This window comes from Petromyzon marinus, chromosome 55, assembly GCF_048934315.1.
Source record: "Petromyzon marinus isolate PM22_M1 ecotype Great Lakes invasive population chromosome 55, UKy_Petmar_22M1.pri1.0, whole genome shotgun sequence".
In the NCBI taxonomy this organism is placed as follows: domain Eukaryota; kingdom Metazoa; phylum Chordata; class Hyperoartia; order Petromyzontiformes; family Petromyzontidae; genus Petromyzon; species Petromyzon marinus.
This window is the reverse complement of record NC_133721.1, coordinates 7,007,216-7,030,164: the sequence shown is the minus strand read 5'-3', so window position 1 is coordinate 7,030,164 and position 22,949 is coordinate 7,007,216. Positions and strand designations below refer to the sequence as shown.

The following is a 22,949-nucleotide window of genomic DNA, read 5'->3' as shown; positions in this document are numbered from 1 at the left end:
TCCACGGTGGGGGCTTTCACAACCCTTGTTACAGATTTGCGTCCGATGGCCTCGAACCGGCATTATTATACCTTGACCGCAGTGGCTGCACGGGGGATGTTGGGGGGGGGGGGGGGGTGGGGTGTGTGTGGTTCGTCTTCAACTAACTCCGCTGCTTTTGTGTGCTCTTATCGCGTCGCAGCTCATCATGCTCAACTCGGTGTCAGATCTGTGCGATTACATCGACAGCGAGGAGCTGAGTGCGGAGCTGGGCGGCACGCGCGAGTACTCTCACAGGCGCTGGGTTCAGCAGCGAACGGTAACTCCCTCCGTTTAACACGTTGTCGTAGGCTTTCGCGACCGGTGTCATCCATAATGCAGGTTTTTATTTGGGTTAGATCGCGTAAATACATAAATGGTGGCGGCGGGTTTAACGACACATTTGTATATTTACGTGATCGAACCCAAAAAAAACTGTATTATGGGTAACTCCCTCCCGTGCCCAGCACCTCCCCACCCGCTCTCCAATAAAGTAAATAATGATAACAAGTGACACTTTCAAAGCACCTTTCACCACCCACCGCCTCCCCACCCTTTCCCAGCCCCCTCATTAAGCCCGTGGCACGGCGTTCTCGGGATTTTTTTTCACGCTCGCGGAGTTTTTGTGTCGCGATATTAAAAAAAAATCTATACAAATGTAGACGAGTAGTGGAGGACGTCATATCACTCAGGGGGGTGAGAATGGATGATGTCAGAGGTTACAGGGGATATATAAGGGGGAACCCGTGACGTAGAGGGGGTCGTCGCGAAGGGCCAGGAGAGAGTTAGGGAGTCGGGATCCAGGGTAGGGGGAATCAGCGCCAGGCGAGAGTGATACTTCACCCGGCCGACCGAGTTGGATGATCCCTCGGTCGGTGCTGGGGGAAGATCACGTATAGCCTGGGTGGAGCTAGGGACCTCCCAGTACCCTTTCCCCTGGGGAGATATTAGGGTTGTCACCTGTTAGGCGTAAGCCTTTAATAAGTTACCGGCAGTAGCCCTTAATAAACTTTGGCACCCGCCCCTACTCAAGAACCGTATCTGCGTCGTCAGTTGCACCTCAACACATATAAAAACTTAGAAACCCGGACTTTTCACCCAGCCATTGGAAAGTGCCACCCAACCGATTGCCTAACGCAGGGAGGGGGTCGGCAGCCCGTGGCTGCCGGAGCCGCGTGCGGCTCTTTAAAGGGCTGCTGTTTTGTGACTACAATGCATTGCCGGCTCTTGAAATATTGTTGTTTTTACCGAATGCGAATTTTTTTTATCTGTCTTGTTATTTTGATTGCCGGTCCCTGGCCTCACATAGTAAAACCTTCTTTCTGAATTATTTTATGTTTATAAGATGCTCCGGAAAGTAAAACGCACCCCAGACTTCTGCCCGGTGTCTATAAAGTGATTAATATCTGGAATCACAGACAGAGACAAATATTCACCGTGTAGCCTTAACAGACTGTTGGCGCAAGTGCCGTTAGCGAGCAGCACCTTTGAAGGCCGAGACAGCACACGGCGGGGTTGGGTGGGTGGCCAGAATCATGCCCGGCCATCTTTTTCTCCCTCGTGCTGATGTTTACACACCACACCAGGTACTTATTTAATGCTGAGTCAACCTAGGGGTGGCTCAGGGTCGGTTCAGATAATTTGTCAGCGACGTTGTCCATGAGTGACTGAGCACGAAACTTGCCGGGTTCGCAGCGCAGTGCAGCGCTGACCACGACAATGATAAAGATCCCCTGTATAGCCTTAACGAACTGTTGGGGCAAGTGCTGTAAGCGAGTCGCACCTGCGAAGGCCGCCAGCACGGCACACGAGGGGGCGCGTGGCGAGCACCACGCCCGGCCACCTTTGTCTCCCTATGCACCCACAACTTTTCTGCTTCATAGATACAGGGGGGGGAAAAAAAAAAAAAGCGCATCTCATAAACCGGAGAACACGGGAGGTGTCGTGGCTTTTGCCGGCAATTATAATCATTCATCAGCAGCCTTCGGTTGTCCGCCGTTGGATGAAGGTCCGGAATTGGTGTCGAGTCCAAATCGGCAGCAGCTCCCCAACTTGGCCGGGTTATCTCTTTTAGCCGTCTCCTTGCGTCGGCGCAAGTCCACCCCCCCCCCCCGCGTGCTCACCCCGCGTGCTCCTCCCCACCCCCTACCGTGGTGTTCAGGCGATCGAGGACTTTGCTCTCACGGTGAAGGCCACTGCTCAGCTGCTGCAAACGTTTGGCGCCGACCTGGCCGAGATGGAGTTGCCCCAGGATGTGCCGAGCACTCGGGCCCTGCTGGGCGGCCACGCCGGAAAACGCTGCCAGCTCAAGGTTTTTGTTGCTGCAGTTGTCTCTGCCGGTAGACGCCGGTGAAAATTTCTCTCCGGGCCCTTTCAGATGAATTGGCACCCAGTTGCTTTGCTCGTGGAGGGACGCAGTTATTTTTCCGTGCCTCTCGAGGTGCACGGTTGGCTGCGTGCAGTGCGAGAGAAGTTCAAAAGCCCGCACGTACATTTTGATATCTGCACATGAAGAACCGCGCAAATAGACACGGCCGCTTATCTCTCCCCATAAAAGAGCGTATCTCTGATCATAAAAAATATATATTGTGTCAGCCCATCAGTGAAAAGGTAGCATTTGTTTCAGCAGGCAAACTCTGGACTGGTGTTGACGTTCCGCATCTCGTTGGCAGTCAGGCAATGTCCAACACTTGCATTTTATACATTCATACGTGAATATATTCACAGGCAGGTGCGGGAGCCCATTGAAACACCGTCTGTTTTGCAAGGGGCAGATCTGAGATGCGGAAAAAAAGGGAGCGTGACGCGAGGATTTTGGGACAGAAAACGTAACGGCGGGGTCGTAAAACGACTGGAAAGGGAGAAACGTGCGATAATGCTGACGATACTCTGATGGTTATTCAACTACAGAAAAATCAGAAGCGACCTGGCAGCAGATGATAACCGTACTAAGTGGCTTGCAGCCTGGAGATACATCCACGCGACCATGAGGAGAGAGAGAGAGAGAGACACGCAAACTACAAATATACAGCAGGCGTTAGCGTCAGGGTCGAACCCACGACCTCCTGCGTACCCGGCGAGGTAGTTAACATCTCCTCACCATGGCATCTAGTCCTTACGCTCACAGACGGCTGGGATGGTGAAGCAGCTTAGCGTATAGCCAAGACTACATGTCCACAGAACTGCCCTGCATACCTACTGTATATACTAATATATACATCTCGCCACCGTGGCACTGCCACGCGACCCCTGTTATTGACCCCGTGACCCCACCCGCTCTCCTCCCGTGCCCCCACCGTCGTGCCGCAGGAGGAGATGCAGATGGCTGTGGAGGAGGGCAACGGCCTCATGGCCTCGATCGAGGACTGCAGCGACAGCGACTCGAGCGGAGACTCCGACTCGGAGCGCGCGGAGAACATCTCCACCGTGCAGAGGTTTGCCGGCCCCCTCCCCGCCCGCGGCCGCGTCCGGCGGCACGGCTGTGCCCCGCTCGCTCGGGCCCGGCGGCCGCCCTGGTCAATGCCGCGGTTGCGTTACCCGCAGACGCTGCGCGGCATCCGCGCCACAGCAGCAGCCACGTCACAGGACGCCACGAGAAGAAGAGTAGGGTTGGTGTGCCCGCATTGTCGTCAGACCGCTTGACAATCACTGAATTGGGGCAAAGCTGGACGGGGGAAATCGCAACCCCTGCTGGCAGGCTAGTGCCCAGCTGCCACTTAGCTCGACTGCAGCAAGGCATTGTGACGACGATGACGACGACGACGACGATGATGAGATGTAAGGCGTTCGAGCCGCTGAGGCATTTAAGTAGGGGCCCTGTAAATGCACCGCTATCCTTAGGAAAGGCCAGCTGTGCGTATATCCGAAGTGTGCTTCTATGAGAAGTTGTCCTTTGCGTCCTCCCTCCCCCTCGCCTAACCCGTGCGTAATGTAAGCAGCTGTTGTTTATATCAGAACTGTGCTTATATAGCTAAAGGGATTTATGCTCAAGTGAGCATTGAGGCATCGGTGCTCAGCTTTTACTCACGGCCCTGAGCCAGTGATGACATTTTCACATTGCTATGGCGGGGGATGAGTCTAACCATCCATATGGATGGCCACTGTTGCCTTGAGCACAAAGTGATACTTGTTTTATCAACTCCGGTGGGATGATCAGCTGAGTCAACCCCCAACCAGGATATGAACTCGCTAATATGGGGCGCCACGGTGGCGAGATGTTAATTACCCCGCCTGGTGTACAGGAGGTCGTGGATTCGACCCTGACACCTGTATGTTGTGAGTTTGCATGTTTTCCCCTTGACCGTGGGGATTTTCCTCCGGGTTCTCCGTTTTTTTCTCTCCACATTTAGAATCAACGCGCGTTTAGAGTATTTGGCTGCTATAAATGTCCACGTGATAAGCCGCTTCGTTGAGCCGTTATTGTGACCAGGTCAATTCTGAAAAAAAGAGCTATATACAGCTCAGTGGGGCCTTACCTGGTGAAATAAAAAAAAGGTTAGTTTTATGCTTCCCACCTTAACCATCCTGCGCTGACCATGGTAGCGAAGTATGGTCAGATATACCCCCATGATGCAATGCCGAGTAGTGCGCCGTGTCTCCGCGCTGCACAGAAACGTTACGCTCTGGTGCCGTGCGGGCTTGGTTCCCTACCGCATGGCAACTGTGACGGTGTTAGGACGTGCTTTCCAGGAGGTGGCATGTGATTTTCGGTGGTTTCTTCAATACCGATTTTTTTGTGATATACATGTACACATACAGGGACTCTTCGACTTACGAAAGAGTTAGGTTCCAGAGGTCTTGTGGTTGTTGTTGTTGTTATTTGACTTGCATCCCACTGGGATTTTTGCACACAGCGTTGGTGTACGGTGCTTTTTCAGGAATATTTTGATGTTTTTTTTCCTGGATTTTCTGTTTGCACAGTCACACATGGTCACTTTAAGATGTTTTTCTTGTTCATGTTTTTGTTTGTTGCGGTTGCACCCGATTCAAGAGCCGAATGGCTCACAGGGCTATACCAAAATAAATGAACTATGAAATGAACTATGAACTGAAATGAACTATGAACTGTTCATAACTTTACTCCCGTCGATATTATAAGTACGTTTTTGGGTGAAAAAGGGAAACTTTCGATGCTATCGGAATGAATGAAGTCTTTAATGTGTATGTCCTATACTTACTTAACGACCAAATCACTTAACGACCGGATTCGTGGAACCAATTACCGTCGTTAAGAGGGCTTCTACTGTACGCACGTTGGCCCAATAGCGGAATGTCAACACCCCCCCAAAAAACTCCCGTGCATTTAGATTGTTTAGATTACAGAGACTCCTCTTATTACGAACGAGTTAGGTTCCAGAGGTCTGCTCGGAAGTCGATTTGTTTGTAAGTCCAACTTTACTCCATGTCGATTCCAAACACGTTGTACGGCATGGACACTAAACATGGGGAATGGCTTTAATAGTTGTAAAATCTCCTGTAGATGTAGATGCCACTGGTTCTTGACGTTCTGCAGATGTAGGTGCCACTGGTTCTTCACGTTCTGCAGATGTAGATGCCAATGGTTCTTCATGTTCTGCAGATGTAGATGTCACCGGTTCTTCACGTTCTGCAGATGTAGATGCCACTGGTTCTTCACGTTCTGCAGATGTAGACGCCAATGGTTCTTCATGTTCTGCAGATGTAGATGCCACTGGTTCTTCACGTTCTGCAGATGTCGAAGCCACTGGTTCTTCACGTTCTGCAGATGTAGATGCCACTGGTTCTTCAGGTTCTGCAGATGTAGATGCCACTGGTTCTTCACGTTCTGCAGATGTAGATGACACTGGTTCTTCACGTTCTGCAGATGTAGATGACACTGGTTCTTCACGTTCTGCAGATGTAGATGACACTGGTTCTTCACGTTCTGCAGATGTAGATGCCACTGGTTCTTCGCGTTCTGCAGATGTAGATGCCACCACCGCCATCTATTGCGCGGCGGTTGATCTTACGACTCTCGGTCCGAACAGGAAACTGGACATAGGGACCCAGGGTTTGTTCCGATCCCTGAAAGTTCGTAAGTCGAATGCTCGTAAGTAGAGGAGTCCCTGTATATATATAATGTTCGAAAAGCAAATATATAAGTGACGATAAAAGGCAACGTTGGGTCTCTGCGGAAATAACTGGGGGGGGGGGGGGTGGGGGGGGGTGGGGTGGGGGGGGGGGTGTACCTTGTGAGGAAAGATCACTACACCGGGGCACCCCCACCCCGTGAATGAGCCCGAGCGTTCTGTGGGTAACCCCGATGCCGTCGGTGTGTTCCCCCGCAGGCTGCTGACCCAGCTGTACGAGACGGAGGCTGCCTTCGATGAGTTCTGGGAGAAGCATCACCTGAAGCTGCAGCAATGCCTGGACATCAGGCACTTCCAGGAGGAGTTCACCGAGGTGCGTCCGCAAAGGGGGGGGCGCGTTCCGGAGATATTGGCCCGACGAAAATTGTAATTTTTTAAATTAATGAATTACCTTAAGTAAATACGAAAATAAAACACAAGATGTTAATTACGTGAACGTCATCATAATAAAAAAAACTGGTTAATATCAACATAAAGTAAGCAAAAATAAATATTAAAGTAACATTAAATTTCGATTTAAAGCTTTCGTGACTGCAATGATTCATCTTCTTTGGTTCTTTCGGTAAAGTCACCGTGATCTGAACGTGGCTCTTTCACTCCAGCGCTGTCCTACCAGACAGTCTCGCCCCTTCACCTGATGAAGGCCACTTGTGTTGTGGCCGAAACGTCGTGAGAATATTATTGTGTTATTTTATTTTATCAATTTATTATTTTATTCTCATTCTACGTGACTTTACCGAAAGAACCAAAGAAGAAGAAAGTAACATTAGTTTATATTCTTGGTTCTTTCGGTAAAGTCACGTTGAAGGGAAACAATAAAATAATAACATATATAAAACAATAAAATTCTCACGACGTTTCGACTGTAACACAAACAGTCACCATCAGGTGTGAAAACCAACGGCAAGAAACATTTGAAAGAAGTGGCGGTTTGTATTTATTTATTTTTAAACGTTAGCACCACTGACAAATCGCTATCCGTGGTGCTTACGTTTAAAAATAAATAAATACAAACCGCCACTTCTTTCAAATGTTTCTTGCCGTTGGTTTTCACACCTGATGATGACTGTTTGTGTTACAGTCGAAATGTCGTGAGAATTTTATTGTTTTATATATATGTTATTATTTTATTGTTTCTCTTCAACGTGACTTTACCGAAAGAACCAAGAATATGAATCACTGCAGTCACGAAAGCTTTAAATCAAAATTTAACATTAGTTTATCTCGTAACATAATGGGACCTCCTATGCCAGTACCAAAATATGAGAATAGGTTTTCCCCTTTTTTCTGGCAACAAAACAGCTGTGTTAAGTTGTTAAAACACCAAACTGAAACCTTTTACAAGGAATCATGTCTGCATTAACCACAATACTTGTGGTCAGAATGCAAACAAAAACACATTACTCTGATAATATGATGCATTGTCTTTGAAACTGATTGGTGCACACCAGAGACAGCTTTCTTTTGAGCCTAGTCCCAAACGGTGTTCCTATAATTCCAAATTGAATAACTTCGCGGGTAATTTGAAAGAAATGTTGACTACATTTTGGCCATGACGTCGGGCACGCAGTGTCCAACTCTTGCGAATTACATCGCGGGATCTTTAACATCCACTGTGAGGCGGACGGCGCCTGGTATATTTTCCTCATGGTTAATTACGCACTGCGGTATTAATCAGGGTGGTTCGCTGGATCCGAACCGCGAACCTCTGCGACGACCCGGTGAAAAATCCACGCGACCACGGAGAGAGAGGAGACACGCAAACTCCAAATATACAGCAGGCGTCGGGGTTGAACCCTTAACTTCCTGTATACCGGACGAGGTAGTTAACATCTTGCCACCGGGAGAGGGCTAGGGATTGCGCGTGCGTGCCGGGCAGGTGGCAGAGCCTCGGCATTGCATTGCTATACGCAAGTCAAATTACTTCATCCCTTTTATTGCCTTTTTCCATTGTCCAATTGACTGTGACCTCTGGCTTGCAGGTGGCAGTGGCGCTGGGCGAGCTCACGCACCGACTGGCCGAGGTGCCCGACCTGGCCGAGAGTCGCTCGCACGCCGAGAGAGTCCTCCGGGAGCTCGCGTCGCTGCAGCAGCGCGGCCAGGTGAGAAGTTGGAGTGGCGGCGGTGGACTGCCTGGGGGTCCTGTGGCTCCTGGGGAGCGCGCGGAGCGACCTTGGTTAGCAGAGCGACCTTGGTTAGCAGAGTGACCTTGGTTAGCAGAGCGACCTTTAGTTAACAGAGTGACCTTGGTTAGCAGAGTGACCTTGGTTAGCAAAGTGACCTTGGTTAGCAAAGCGACCTTTAGTTAACAGAGTTACCTTAGTTAACAGAGTTACCTTGGTTAACAGAGTGACCTTGGTTAGCAGAGCAACCTTGGTTAGCAAAGTGACCTTGGTTAGCAGAGCGACCTTTAGTTAACAGAGTGACCTTGGTTAACAGAGTGACCTTGGTTAGCAGAGCGACCTTGGTTAGCAGAGCGACCTTGGTTAACAGAGTGACCTTGGTTAGCAGAGTGACCTTGGTTAGCAAAGTGACCTTGGTTAGCAGAGCGACCTTTAGTTAACAGAGTGACCTTGGTTAACAGAGTGACCTTGGTTAGCAAAGCGACCTTTATTTAGCAGAGTGACCTTGGTTAGCAGAGCGACCTTTAGTTAACAGAGCAACCTTGGTTAGCAGAACGACTTTGGTTAGCAGAGCGACCTTTAGTTAACAGAGCGATCTTGGTTAGCAGAGCTACCTTGGTTAGCAGAGCGACCTTTAGTTAACAAAGTGACCTTGGTCAGCAGAGTCACCTTGGTTAGCAGAGTGACCTTGGTTAGCAGAGTTACCTTGGTTAACAGAGTGACCTTGGTTAGCAGAGTTACCTTGGTTAGCAGAGTGACCTTTAGTTAACAGAGTGACCTTGGTTAGCAGAGTGACCTTGGTTAGCAGAGTGACTTTGGTTAGCAGAGTGACCTTTAGTTAGCAGAGCGACCTTTAGTTAACAGAGTGACCTTGGTTAGCAGAACGACTTTGGTTAGCAGAGCGACCTTTAGTTAACAGAGTGATCTTGGTTAGCAGAGTGACCTTGGTTAGCAGAGTGACCTTGGTTAGCAGAGCGACTTTGGTTAACAAAGCGACCTTGGTTACAAGAGTGACCTTGATTAACATAGTGAACTTGGTTAGCAGAGTGACTTTGGTTAACAAAGTGACCTTGGTTACAAGAGTGACCTTGATTAACATAGTGAACTTGGTTAGCAGAGCGACTTTGGTTAACAAAGTGACCTTGGTTACAAGAGTGACCTTGATTAACATAGTGACCTTGGTTAGCAGAGCGACCTTTAGTTAACAGAGTGATCTTGGTTAGCAGAGTGACCTTGGTTAGCAGAGTGACCTTGGTTAGCAGAGTGACCTTGGTTAGCAGAGCGACCTTTAGTTAACAGAGTGACCTTGGTTAGCAGAATGACTTTAGTTAGCAGAGTGACCTTTAGTTAACAGAGTGACCTTGGTTAGCAGAACGACTTTAGTTAGCAGAGTGACCTTTAGTTAACAGAGTGACCTTGGTTAGCAGAGCGACCTTGGTTAGCAAAGTGACCTTGGTTAGCAGAGTGACCTTTAGTTAACAGAGTGACCTTGGTTAGCAGAGCGACGTTTAGTTAACAAAGTGACCTTGATTAGCAGAGCGACTTTGGTTAGCAGAACGACTTTGGTTAACAAAGCGACCTTGGTTACAAGAGTGACCTTGATTAACATAGTGAACTTGGTTAGCAGAGCGACTTTGGTTAACAAAGCAACTTTGGTTGACAGAGCGAACTCTGGTTACAAGAGCAATCTTGGTTAAGAAAGTAACCTTGATTAACAAAGCGACCTTGGTTAGCAGAGTGACCTTGGTTAAAGAGGGGGCGTACACAAAACTCAGTGAGGGAGTGGGGGGTGAGGTCATCCTGATTTTCTGCTTTTCTGACCTGATGATGCTTGACGCAGTTTCAAGCGACAACTCGTGCGGTGTCTCATTTGGCTAAATGAGGTCGTGACTGTTATTTGTGAACTTCACCGGGATGTCGGCCGTGAGTGACGATCGAACTCAGGTCTTTGAGTTCGTAGAGTGGCTGCTACTGCTCCAAAAGGCAAAGATCCCCCTTATAGCCTCAACAGACGGTTGGGGCAAGTGCTGTTAGCGAGCAGCACCTATAAAGGCCGGCACGGCACACGAGGGGGTTGGGTGGCCAGCACCACGCCCGGCGGCCTTTGTCTCTCCAGTGGCGATGTTTACACATCGTACCAGGCACTCATTTGAGGCCGAGTCGACCTAGGGGAGGCTCTGGACCGGTTCAAATAATTGCCGGTGGTGTTGGCCGTGAGCGGGGGTATCGAACTCGGGTCGCCGGGTTCGTGACGCAGCGCGCTGACCGCCACACTACCGCTCCCCCACCGATACCCACACAGATACGCGCACGCACACACACACACACACACGCGCACACCAGCTGATCCGCAGTGCATGCACCCCGCGTATCGTCACCACAACTTCCCGCGCGGGGCCAGCATCGTCACCGTCATCCGGCGGCGGCACGGCGCCGACGCTAGCGCTTCGCAGCGACAGAGAGAGAGAGAGAAAAAAAAAGAACGCCCCCCCGGGGTTTCGTAAACTCCGGGCGCCGACCGCTGCGTCACCGCTCCCCCCTCTCGACCACCCCCCGCTGCGCAGGAGTGGCTGGGCAAGGCGGCTACGCTCGCCTCGCGAGGGGAGGAGCTCATCGAGGCGGACAACCTCTTCGCGGAGGACGCCCTCGCGCTGCCCTGCCAGGAGCTGCAGCGCCTCTCGCTGGAGTTCACCGAGGGTCACGAGCGCAAGAGCCGCTCGCTCGGCCTCTCGCTCGAGCTGGAGAAGAGGCTCGAGAAGGTGACGCTCGCCTACGCAACAGCAGCAGCGGCGGCGGCGGCGGCAACAGCGGCAACAAACTGAAACGCGTGGTTACTCTGACCAGTTCAGGGCCCCACTGCGCTGCGTAGATATTTTTCAGAAGCGACCTGGCCCGTCACAAATGGCGGCTCGACGCATCGGCTTATCGTCGCGGTGGGAATTTGTAGCAGCCGAATACTCTAAAGGCGCGTCGATTATAAATGTGGAGGGGGAAAGGCTATGCTTTCAGGGGTCGTTTGTATAGTTTCTAAATGTGGAGAGAGCAAAAAAAAATCGTAGAAAAGTCCATGCGACCACAAGGAGAACATGCAAACTCCAAATATGTTAAAACTATCAACTATTTTTTATCGTACCGGTAGCTAAGGCCCACTGAGCTGCGTAGCTACTTTTCAGAAGCGACCTGGCCCATCACAAATTACGGCTCAATCAATCGGCTTATCGTCGCGTGAAAATGTATGTCGGCCGAATGCTCTAAATGCATTCTAAACGTGGAGGATAAAAACCGGAGGACCCGGACAAAAAAATCTACACGACCACTTTAAATATATACAGGCATCAGGGTCGGCATCAAACCCACGACCTCCTGTATACCAAGCGAGGTAGTTACCAGTTTTCAGTTTCATTTATTTTGGTATAGCCCTGTGAGCCATTCGGCTCTTGAATCGGGTGCAACCGCAACAAACAAAAAACAAAAACACGAACAAGAAAAACATCTTAAAGTGACTACGCGCAAAAACTTCCAGAAAAAGCACCGTATACCAACGCTGTGTGCAAAAATCCCAGTGGGATGCAAGTCAAACAACAACAACAACCACAAGACAACTTAGATTAAAGCCATCAGTCTAACTCCGTACTACAACAAACAAACATGGCCAAACCAAAAAACTTTTTGAAATCACCAAAATAAAGCCATAAAAGCAATGTAACAGTGATCACCAAATCGTCACCGCGTGGATTATGCAACGCTGTCGAACATGCGCTGTTTAATTAGCAGTTGGAAGAACGACGGATAGCTGTCTGTGCAAAATTGCATTTGCGAACTGGTGTCGCTGGTTTTCTCCATCGAAACTCCCTAAGTGGAATAACTCAAACTCGGTACAAACGTTTTGTTCTGATTGGGTGACCTTTACGAGATTCATCGTGCTTCCATGCTACAAGCAGGCAGAGCTACTTGCATTGAGGCATTTAATCTTCGGGAGCGTTAATAAACGCTGACGTGATGAATTAACTCGATGCAATTAAAATCGACGAATTTTTTTTGGTCGATGAGAAGCAGAAAGGTCTGCCCACATGCCAATAGCCAGATTGTTCGAGTTCAGATCTGAGAGGTTTCACTCTATAATTGGCATATAATATTAATTAATCGTAAATAGCGATTTAACTGCTTGATCAAACAACTGATATGTATGTATGTTTGTTAAAATTATTTTGCACCATACATAGCCAACCGTGCTAATCGGAGGTGCGGGGGAAGGATAACAAACTAAACACAAAAAGCAGTTCTAAAGAAATGAGTTTTCAATCTAGATTTAAAAGTACATAGCTCCAGTGGCTTCCTAAAGTCGGAAGGAAGAGCGTTCCAGACAGCCGCAGAAGCGCATCTGAGAGCTGCACGATGTGGTGACCGTCTTTGTTCGTTGGCCAGTCCAAAGCCGCTGCGAGGATGACCGAAATGCATGCTCCTTGACGCGATCAGCAAGGTATTGTCATTAATTTGTGACAAGTGTAATGTGTAATGTGTTGGGGGTCACGCAAGGGGGACACGGAAATAATTAAATAAGGGCACTGGCAAGGAAGGTGTAAAAAGGGAGATAGGGAATTGGGGGGAAAACCCCAAGAGGATAGACATTGGCCAGAATATATACTGATTGAATGAACCACCGATTGAATGACGGACTCACTCATTGACGAGCTCACTGCTGGACCGATGGACCTGTCTAACCGGGCCGCCCGACCTCCGCGCGGCCCAGGCGATGGCGTGGTGCGAGCGGGGGGTGTACCTCCTCGCCTCGCAGCCCGTGGACCGCTGCCAGTCCCAGGAAGGGGCCGAGGCGGCCCTGGCCGAGATCCACGCCTTCCTCGAGTCGTCGCACGAACACCAGCTGGGCGACACGTCGCCCTTCGACGCCATCCTGACCTCCGACCTCTCCGTGAGTCCCGCACGGGGGCGACGCGTGTCAGGCGCATTTACTGCCCCGCCCCACCCCCGCCACACCTCGCCCCATCCAACCCCCCGCTGCCCTTTACCCACCAACTGCTTAACGGTCAAGCTATGCAGTCTCTGTCGTGGTGAAAGATTGACGGGCGGCTGCGTGTCTCTCAAAGGTTATGGGGTTGTTTATGATGTTGAAAGTCGTGGGGATGTTGTTCTAATGTGAGGATTGGCGCACAAGGTGTCCAGTGCCGGATTATCGTAGTGGCAAAAGTAGCTACTACATATGCTATGGGCGCCGCACTTTCAACGGCCCCGTGCTAAATGCTTTCAAGCCATCAATTCCGGTTCAGTGATTCTGCACTTGCTCTATTACGAAAGTACTATCTTTACCGCCTTCAACTTTTATGAACGACTGGGTGTTTAAGGTTAGCGATGTATCGTATTATCTGGCTGTATAGCAAATGAAAAAATACAATTACTTTACTATGCAAGTAAAAAAATTGTGTTTGAATATTTCTGTTTTTTTTATTTAGGGCTCCTTTATAACATACGCTACAGGCCCCGCAATAGCTTCACCCGGCACTGAAGGTCTCGCAAGTTCGATCTAATCTCCCGATTAAAACAATGGCCAAGTCTGGCCAATGCACCCCACCTTTGCCCCCTCCCACGAGTTGTGAGTGGCTGGGGGCATGTGTGGGTATTTCTACCTCTTCCAAGATGTTCTGGGCAAGCGTGGAAGGTTAAACCAAAGTATCCAGCCGAGTGGCTCACCACTGCTGTCTCTGGCGGAGGCCCTTCCACCGACAGTGACTCTGAGAAAATATTTCAGGGCTGCACCTTTACCCTAACGGTTCTCGTGTTTAGTTTGTTGTCCTTCCCCGCTGTTCGCCGGCGTGTGGTGCGAAAGGAGTTCAACATGCGTACAGAATACCCGAACGCAGATATTGACTGTCAGCCTAATTGTGCCATTCTGAACGTAGTAAAATGGAGTGCTTTTTTTGTAACCGCACACGTAGATGTTATTCTGAAATTCAAAACCTGTAAACCCGATTCACAATCCTAATCCTGAATCTCATTCCAGATCCCCAATATCACAATGAGTGTCCTGTCCCCCGCACCTCCGATTAGCACGGTTGGCTACGTACGGTCGCGAAGGAAATTTAACGCACACGCACGCGTTTTTTTCAACGGAGGAGGAGGATGAGCAACGCTACGCAAACGCTCTCCTGAATGCCTCTCGTGGGCGAGCAGACCTCAACATTGGCCCCCCTTTGCTCCTGAGCATATTGCCACGAGAACGAATTAAAAAAAAAAACGACAGACACTGACAAAAATGATGGTGCCCCAATGATAGTTTGCGACAGCGGCGACGACGAAGCTGAGCTCGATCGACTCGGCCGACGTTCTGCACCTCCTCCCCACCCCCCCCCAACCACCCACCCCCAACCACCGGTTTGCAGGAGCGCGTGGAGGTGCTCCACCGGAAGGTGACGGAGGTGAGGGACATGTTCGAGAAGCGTCGTCAGGGCCTGCGCAAGCTCGCTGCCAAGCAGGCGCGGCCGGTGCAGCACGTGGCGCCGCGGCCAGAGTCACCGCGGCACTCGCCCAAGAGCTCGCAGGGTAAGCGGCAGCGTCGGCGATGCGAGGTTTTTTTTCCTGCCTTTTTTCACTTTTAATTTCTCGAGGCTGCAAAAAACGCCGAGCGGCCGGCGACGGACGGCCCCCGCTGAGGATGTGGCGTTGCTCGACGCGTTCATGCCTTGCGTGCGTTTGAATCGCGGTCAGAGAGTGCGCGGGGAAGCATCGCATGAGGAGAAAGTGTTTCCGACCCGCAGCGTGTGGTTGTTGGAACACCGTATGGACGAGATGAATCTATTACTGCCGGGTTTATTTTCTTTGTCTGCCAGGTAAGGCTCACCGAGCTAAGTAGTAGTTCTGTTTCAGAAGCGGCCTAGCCACAAATGGAATGCGTGTTGAAACTCTTTCGCGCCACTGTACTTCGCCAACCGTGCTCATCGGAGTGTGCGCGGGGGGAAGGACAACAAACTAAAAACAAGAAGCAGTCCTAAAGAAATGAGTTTTCAATCTAGATAATTTAAAAGTGCACAGCTCCAGTGGCTTCCTAAAGTCGGGAGGAAGAGAGCGTTCCAGACGGACGCAGAAGCGCGTCTGAAAGCGCCGCGCGATGCGGTGACCGCCTTTGTTCGATGGCCAGCATCGAACAATGATAGCTTGACGAAGTGGCTTATCGCGTGGATATTTCTAACAGCTGGGTACTCTGAACGCACGTTGATCCTAAGAGTGGGGGGGGGGGGGGGGTGGGAAACCGGAGGACCCCCCGGAGATAGATCCATGCGACCGCAGGGAGAACATGCAAACTCCAAATATGCAGGCGTCAGGGTCGGGATGGAACGCACGACCTGCGTACCAGGCGGGAGAGTTAACATCTTTCCACCTTGCCGCCCTATATATATTTATTTATCACACATATATATACCGTAAAGCGATGTCTCCATGCAAAGCATGCCAGGGAACATTTCAATAAAAAAAAACTCTGACAATAAAAAAAATATGTATATACCATTGGCTGATCAGTCTTCTTCAGTAGTTGTAAAGCTGTGCAAGCAACATATAGGCTTTTTAATTTTGACTGAAAAGATTCGACTGCGCCTGCCAATTCCTGGCGCGACTCGCCGGACGGCCTTTTAAGGTTGCACAGGGCGGTCGAAAAAGTCGAGACCCTCGGCCCCTCCTGATGCTTTATCTTATTTTAACGGAAGATAAGCTCAAACCAAGGCACGTTGCAAAGGACGAGCAGCGGTATGACGACGCGTGTGTGAAGGGGTAACGGTGGAGACGAGGAGAATGGAATAGATGAGGGAGGAAGCAATGGGGGGGCGAATCTGTGACGATCGCGTGAATTGTGTGAAAGCGAAACGCATGACAGTGAATGATGATGGGTGGAATGAATGGGGAATGAGTGTAAGCCATATAATAAGAAAATTAAGCGGGAACAGTAACGGCGTTGGTGGTTATGAGGGGGAGATTAAGGGGGGTGGGGGGTTGTGTGTGAGGTGAGCTATAGAACAATAAGTGAGTTTTGAGTGAGGAGCGGAAACTTAGTGAGAAAAGGTGACCACTTAATGTGGAGTGGGAAGTTTGCTACAGTGAAAGGGGGGTGGGGGGAGGGAGATATATAGAGAGCGACAGCGAGGATTGAGCAACAGGAGGAGGAAGAGGAACAGAGAGCAAGAGACAGCAAACGGCTACTCCGAACCACCAAAGTTTCATGGCTCACCGGTGTCCAGGTGCGACTGATACCCCCCAAGAATCCAACAGCGACTCCTGTAAAGCGACACGGTACGGGCGGCCTTGTTTCTGAAGGGTGTAGCCGTGGTGGTGCCTACCCGCGGCTCCAGCCGTTGTCAAGTTCGCGGTACGAAATGAAGCGACGGAAATATTTGCAAGGCGTTTTTTTTCTTCTTCTTCTTCTTCGATTTGTATTTTTTTTACGTGAGTCAACGTTGACCACGTGGAGGATGACTCCACAACGACAAAGGACCAAAGCTTGCCTCGTGATGATCAGGCGAAATGAACTGGTCCGAATAAATCGTAGCAGTGCGCTGAGGAAGACCAAACATGGTCATTAATCATACCTGGGTGGATTCCTGTCTGCCTGGGTGCAGCGTACCAGTGATGCCACCGTGCACATTTGCATGATGACCTCACCCTCATCCCACAGCCTTGAGCCTGGTTCGTGCGTCACGCTCACGTCACCCCCACCCCCACCCTCCACCCTGGCCGTGGATCCCACGCAAGTGCAAGATAGGAGAGAGATAGAGAGAGGGAGGTGAGGGAGATAGAGGAGAGAGGTCAGGGAGGGAGATAGAAAGAAGGAGATTGGGAGAGGTGAGGGAGGGAGATAAATGGAGGTCAGGGAGGGAATGGGTGGGTAGAGAGTGAAAGGACATGGAACAGAGATTCAGTTTTTTTTCAGTTTCATTTAATTTGTTATAGCCCTGTGAGCCATTCGGCTCTTGAATCGGGTGCAACCGCAACAAACAAAAAAACATGAACAAGAAAAACATATTCTTGGTTCTGTCGGTAAAGTCACGTAGAAGGGAAACGATAAAATAATAAAAATATAAAACAAGAATATGAATCCAAGAATATGAATTCCTGCAGTCACGAAAGCTTTAAATCAAAAGAAAAACATCTTAAAGTGACTACGCGCAAACAGAAAAATCCAGGAAAAAAGATGAAAGGGAGAGAGAGAGTGAGGGACAGTGACAAACGGTGGGAGAGAGGATTGGGAAGAGGCAAGAGAAATTGAGATGACAAAGGGAGAGGTGGGAATAATAATAATAATAGCGAGGGTGAGAGGCAGAGGGGGAGAGGTCGAGGGAGAGAGAGCGTGAGAGTGAAGCAAAGCATTGAAGAAAAGAAACACAAAAAACCGAAATGATGAACGAAGCAAAGTGCCGACTACACCGAGCATCTTCTTGTTTCCTCTGATCGTAAAAAATAGAGAGAGAGGGAGAGAGGCAGGGGGGAAAGATAGGCGGCAGACAAGTTGGTGAGATACTGTGGAGGGAGGAGAGGGAACAGAGGAATTGAGAAACAGAAACAAAGTGAGAAATTCAAGATCGGACTTAATTCGTTCTAGAAGGCCATTCGAACACCGATTTGTTCGAACACCGAATTAATTTTCCCCATAAGAATTCAAGTAAATGACATTCATTGGTTCCAGACACAAGAAATCTCTCATTATAAATCATTTTTACACGAAGTTTACAGTAATTACATGCATAGAATCGTACAAAAAACAAGAAACACAATAAATGGAATAAATGAATAAATATATGGAATAAATGCAATAAATGAACTTCATTGAACTTCACTTTACCTGTAGTAAGGAGAGTTGACGGCTTGAGTGGAAGGTGCTGAGGAGGTGGTGGAGGTGGTGGTGGTGTTATTGTTTGTAACGGGAGTCCCCTTCCATAATAATGCCGGGTAACTGCCCTTCTGGGGTCCTTTCTCTTCCGTGCCTCTTGTCTGCCACTAACTGCGAGTCTCTTGTCTGACTAAGAACTTATCTAAAGAGGTTTGTTTCTGCCTCTCATGCGGTTCTTTCAAGTCGCGATTGGCCGTTCGACCTCCGAATTTCGTTCGGTTTCCCGGGGCAAAAAAATGTGTCGGGAATATCGATCGAGCACCGATTTGTTCGAGTTCTGGTGCGTTCTGTCTCCAAGGTTCTACTGTATTGGGATTATACAGTACAGAGAAGGAGCTATGTATCGGATTAAACTTTTGCTGGCTGACTGGGAACAGCAGAATAAAAACTAAAACTGAGCTACGTAGCTATTTTTCAGAAGCGACCTAACCACGGATGATAGCTCAGCAAAGTGGCTTATCATGTGGAAATGTATAGCAGTCGAATACTCTTAAACTCATGTTTCTAAATGTGGAGGGAAAAACCAGAGGACCCGGAGAAAAATCCACGTGACAACGGGGAGAGAGAGAGAGAAAACGCAAACTCCAAATATACAGCAGGCGTCAGGGGTCGGGATTGAACACACCACCTCCTGTATACCAGGCGAGGTAGTTAACATTTTGCCACACGCAAACTCCAAATATACAGCAGACGTCAGGGGTCGGGATCAAACACACCACCTCCAGTATACCAGGCGAGGTAGTTAACATTTTGCCACACGCAAATTCCAAATATGCAGCAGGTGTCAGGGGTCAGGATCGAACTCACGACCTCCTGCGAACAAGGCGAGGGAGCTAACGTCTCGCCACCGCGGCACCCAGAAGTGATGGACGGTCACGTCCAAAGAACGTGCGGGTTGCTCGTGAAAACCGAACGCATTTGAGTGACACCGAATCGGCAGTTGTTCACAAGCACAGAGAACGACATTTGTCAAAAAAACACTGCCCTACAGAAGCGGCCGTGGTGGCCTTTCCGCCTGGTTGCCAAGAATATATATTGCCTGACACATCATCTGTTGTGTGTATGAAGATATTTACTCAGTTCACTCATTGGCTGGCCTCGTGATACGTGGGAGAGGGGTAGGGGAAATTGCGCACCCCTACACTCGACGATTTAATAACCGAGGCTACAATGTTGCCGTCTCTAAGTGGGCTCGAATTGATGAAATGAACTCCGCAAACCGAGGCTTTTGTTTGGCCGCAAATTTGGTTGTGAAAAAGTACGGAGACCTCCCATCGTCAGTTCATCGATTCGTTTGTTAAAAAAAAAAAGCACTGCGTGCCACTTTGCGGCAAGCCGGGAGGGGTTTGTCACAGGGCGTCTGTGCAGGGGGGTTCTGTGCTGTGCTCTCTTACTGTCGTTTCCTGCCCCCACACGAAGCCAAATAAACACATACCAACAAAAACGAATTAAATTGGCCAAACATCCCTATGCAGTGTCCCTCGAAATAGTATTGAGAGTCGGTGGTCCTTTGCAGGGTAAACATATGAGCATATTTGTCGTGCTTGCATCTCATCACCGCCCAGCACCCACACGGGATGGCTTTCAGTGACGATACATGCGTGCGTGCGTGCGTGCGGAGATACTCACAAACAACACTTGCCCCAAGAGTCTGTTGAGGCTATATGGAGGATCTTTGCCTTTGTGGAGCAGTCATACAGCAGTTGCTGCGCCGCTCTATGAACCCGCCAATCCGAGTTCCGATTCCCCCGCTCACAGCCAACACCTGTGGCGATTATCTGAATCGGCCCTCCTCTAGCTCGATTAAGCCTGAAATGAGTACCTGGTGCGGTGTGTAAACATCGCCACTTGGGAGACAAAGGCGGCAGGGCGAGGTTGCAGGCCACCCACCCTCTCCGTGTGCCGTTCTGGCCTTCATAGGTGCTGCTCGCTAACAGCGCTAGCCCCAATTAGTCTGTTACGGCTATACGGGGGATCTTTGTTTGGGGTGGGTGGTGGGGGATTGAACTCCATAGGGGGCCCAGAAATACACACGTGATCACGTGATGATGATAACAATAGTGAAAAGAGCTCACAAAAACAGCTTCGTAGCTCATCGGATTCCTCCAGTCTCAATGAAGATTCCGATTCTCAGTCATGATGTCACGGCGATGTTAGTTCATGCTGACACAGTGGTAACACCTGCGCCTCACAGCAAGAAGGGCCTGGGTTTCGATATCGCGACTTGCACACCTTTCCGTGCGGGGTTTGTATATTCTCCACATTTCCTGTGTGGGTTTCATCCGGGTTCTCCGGTTTCTTCGCAACGCTGAAACAAAACCATGCCACCGTGACTGGCATTGGGACAAACATGCCAATACTGACGAATGACCTGCAGATTTCTCAATTGAGATCACGTGCAGAAACATCTCCCCCTGACTCATAATGAGAATATTTACTTGACTCGATACACCCAATGAGCGATGACGCTCTTTTTCACGGACATCCAGTCGGGGCGGGTCAGTGAGTTATTGCGAACGCTTGGCAGGAGCCTCCCGAACATGAGTCTTGATACCCACTGAGGCGTTCCTGGCTCTTATCCTGTACGGTGATGCTGATGGCGATGACGATGGCGATGGTCATGCTGAAAATGATGACAAAAATGATCTGAATGAGGGTGACGGCGATGACTGTAATGATCCTAATGGTGATGCCGATGATGACGATACGGCTTGTGCCTTCTAAGGTGCCGTGAGGAGAGGGGTGGACAAGCAGGCGTGCGCTGAAACGGACCCGGCCAAAAAGAAAGGTCTCAAAAAGATGAAAAGCACACCAAAGGTGAGAACGTGGGATGGACGGACAGGCCCACAACTCCCTGCCATCGTTGCTGATGCTCTTGCCATCTAATTAAACGGCTGTGCATCCCACAATTCGATCTTTTGACAATTGTATTCTCGCTCGTCGCAATACGTTCGGAAGCAAAGTGCCAATGTTGAGGCCTGCTGGCCACGAGAGGAATTCTGGAGAGAGTTCCGTGGCAGCGTTGCTATTCCTCATCCATTGAAAAAGCGCGGACTGAATGTACGTATATCTATGGGACATTTTTTGCCAGTATCAAAATTATGCAAGGCAAGAAAGGTATGTGTTCGGTGTTTTAACACCTGTTTTATTGCCAGATAGAGTGGAAACCTGTTCTTATTTTTTCAGAACGAATGCGTATGCACGTTGAACTTATTTCGCACCGTACGCAGCCGACCGTGCTAATCGGAGGTGCGGGACGGTCATTCATTCGACGTCTCTGCGGAGAGCCACCCAGGGGGCAATGAAGTGATGGCCGCGTCCACTGTCGACGTGTCAAACCCTTCTTTGGTTCTTTCGGTAAAGTCACGTAGAATGAGAATTAAAAAAAATATATTTATTCATTGTTTTATTCTCATTCTACGTGACTTTACCGAAAGAACCAAAGAAGATGAATCATTGCAGTCACGAAAGCTTTAAAGTGTCAAACCCTCCGCACAATTTCTGCTCCCTCCCCGTGAACGCTCCGCGTCGAACGACCGCTGGGCCCAGATCGAGGTGGTGCACGACGAGAGCCAGGGCGGCTCGCCGATGGCGGTGGCGGGCGGCGACAGCGAGGAGAACACCGTGACGCGTAGACGGTGAGCTCACCCCCCCCCCCCCCCCCCCGCTACCACCACCTCACCCACCCCCCCCGCCACCTCGCCGGAGATGGGCAGCGATGGCCGGGGACGAGCGGAGCTCAGGTGAGCGAGCGCCGCCGATCTTTTTCCCCCCCCCCCTCCCCCTCCCCCGAGTCCCTCGATGGCCGACAGCAGCGGAAGAATGGCCTCCATACGTGACTTCACCGAAAAGGCCAATGAGTAAGAATGGCCTGTCGACCGCGAGCGGGCACCCGAGCGAGCTTGTTCAGTCGCCCTTCGGTCAGCGTCAGTTCACGAGCTGCTCCACCCCCCCGCCCCCCCCACACCCCCCCCCCACACCCCCCCCCCACACCCCGCCCGTTTCGCGGGGTGAAGTTCGCGAGCCGGCAGAAAACACCCGCAGGTTTATTATTATTATTTTTTTTACTCTGCAAAACAAAACCAAAAAACGCATCAAGGCTCCGCGGTTTGGCGGCGGTGCGTGAGCGTGGATCGTAACGCTCCGCCGCATTTCATCGGCAACTCTGCAGCGTACGACAGCCGAAACGTGCTCAGCCGGCGGTGATGCGTCGTGGGGCGGTGGGTCTTCTTCGGGGCAGGCGGTCCGCTTGAATGTGTGGTGGCGTTTTCCTCGGCGGTTCTCGCGAAGCGCTAAAATGTATTCTATGGTTCTTTCGGTAAAGTCACGCAGGCGGAAAATAAAATGAAAATAATGAAAATGTGAAAAACCCCAAAAAAACTCAAACGACGTTTCGATCGCAGCACAAGCGGTCGTCATCAAAACTCACGAGAAAAAAAAAAGGGCCCTTTTTTTTTCTCTCTCTGCCTGATGACGGCCGCTTGTGTTGCGGTCGAAAAGTCGTGAGTTTTTAAAATATTTTTTTATTTGTATTATTTTCGTTTTATTTTCTATCTCCGTGACTTTACCGAGAGAACCATAGAATATGAATCCCTGCAGTCACGAAAGTAAAATGTAGTGTACATGATACTGCGACAGTCGCGTGGACGGGAGGGGTGTGCAGTAAGTAGTTAGCGCACTGCGTCGCGTACCCCAGCCACCCGAGTTCGATTCCTGGCCACGGCTAACATCAGTGGCATATATCTGAACTCGTTCAAACACACACACACACGTGCAAAGACAAATAGCCCCCGTATAGTCTTAACACACTGT

At 50.0% G+C, this 22,949-nt stretch overlaps 1 protein-coding gene across 8 annotated transcripts in view; it reads left to right on the top strand.

Annotated features, from left to right (window-relative positions):
• The window catches only part of MCF2L2 (MCF.2 cell line derived transforming sequence-like 2), a 193,478-nt gene that overhangs the window by 60,803 nt on the left and 109,726 nt on the right, over nt 1-22,949 (top strand). For all 8 annotated transcript variants that reach the window (XM_076052295.1, XM_076052296.1, XM_032975299.2 and 5 more), the window contains 10 exons: nt 182-298; nt 2,180-2,329; nt 3,328-3,452; nt 6,324-6,438; nt 8,108-8,227; nt 10,813-11,007; nt 12,999-13,178; nt 14,644-14,803; nt 20,863-20,954; nt 21,687-21,775. In XM_076052295.1, coding sequence (XP_075908410.1) covers nt 182-298; nt 2,180-2,329; nt 3,328-3,452; nt 6,324-6,438; nt 8,108-8,227; nt 10,813-11,007; nt 12,999-13,178; nt 14,644-14,803; nt 20,863-20,954; nt 21,687-21,775 — 1,343 coding nt within the window. The remainder of the gene's footprint in view (nt 1-181; nt 299-2,179; nt 2,330-3,327; nt 3,453-6,323; nt 6,439-8,107; nt 8,228-10,812; nt 11,008-12,998; nt 13,179-14,643; nt 14,804-20,862; nt 20,955-21,686; nt 21,776-22,949) is intronic.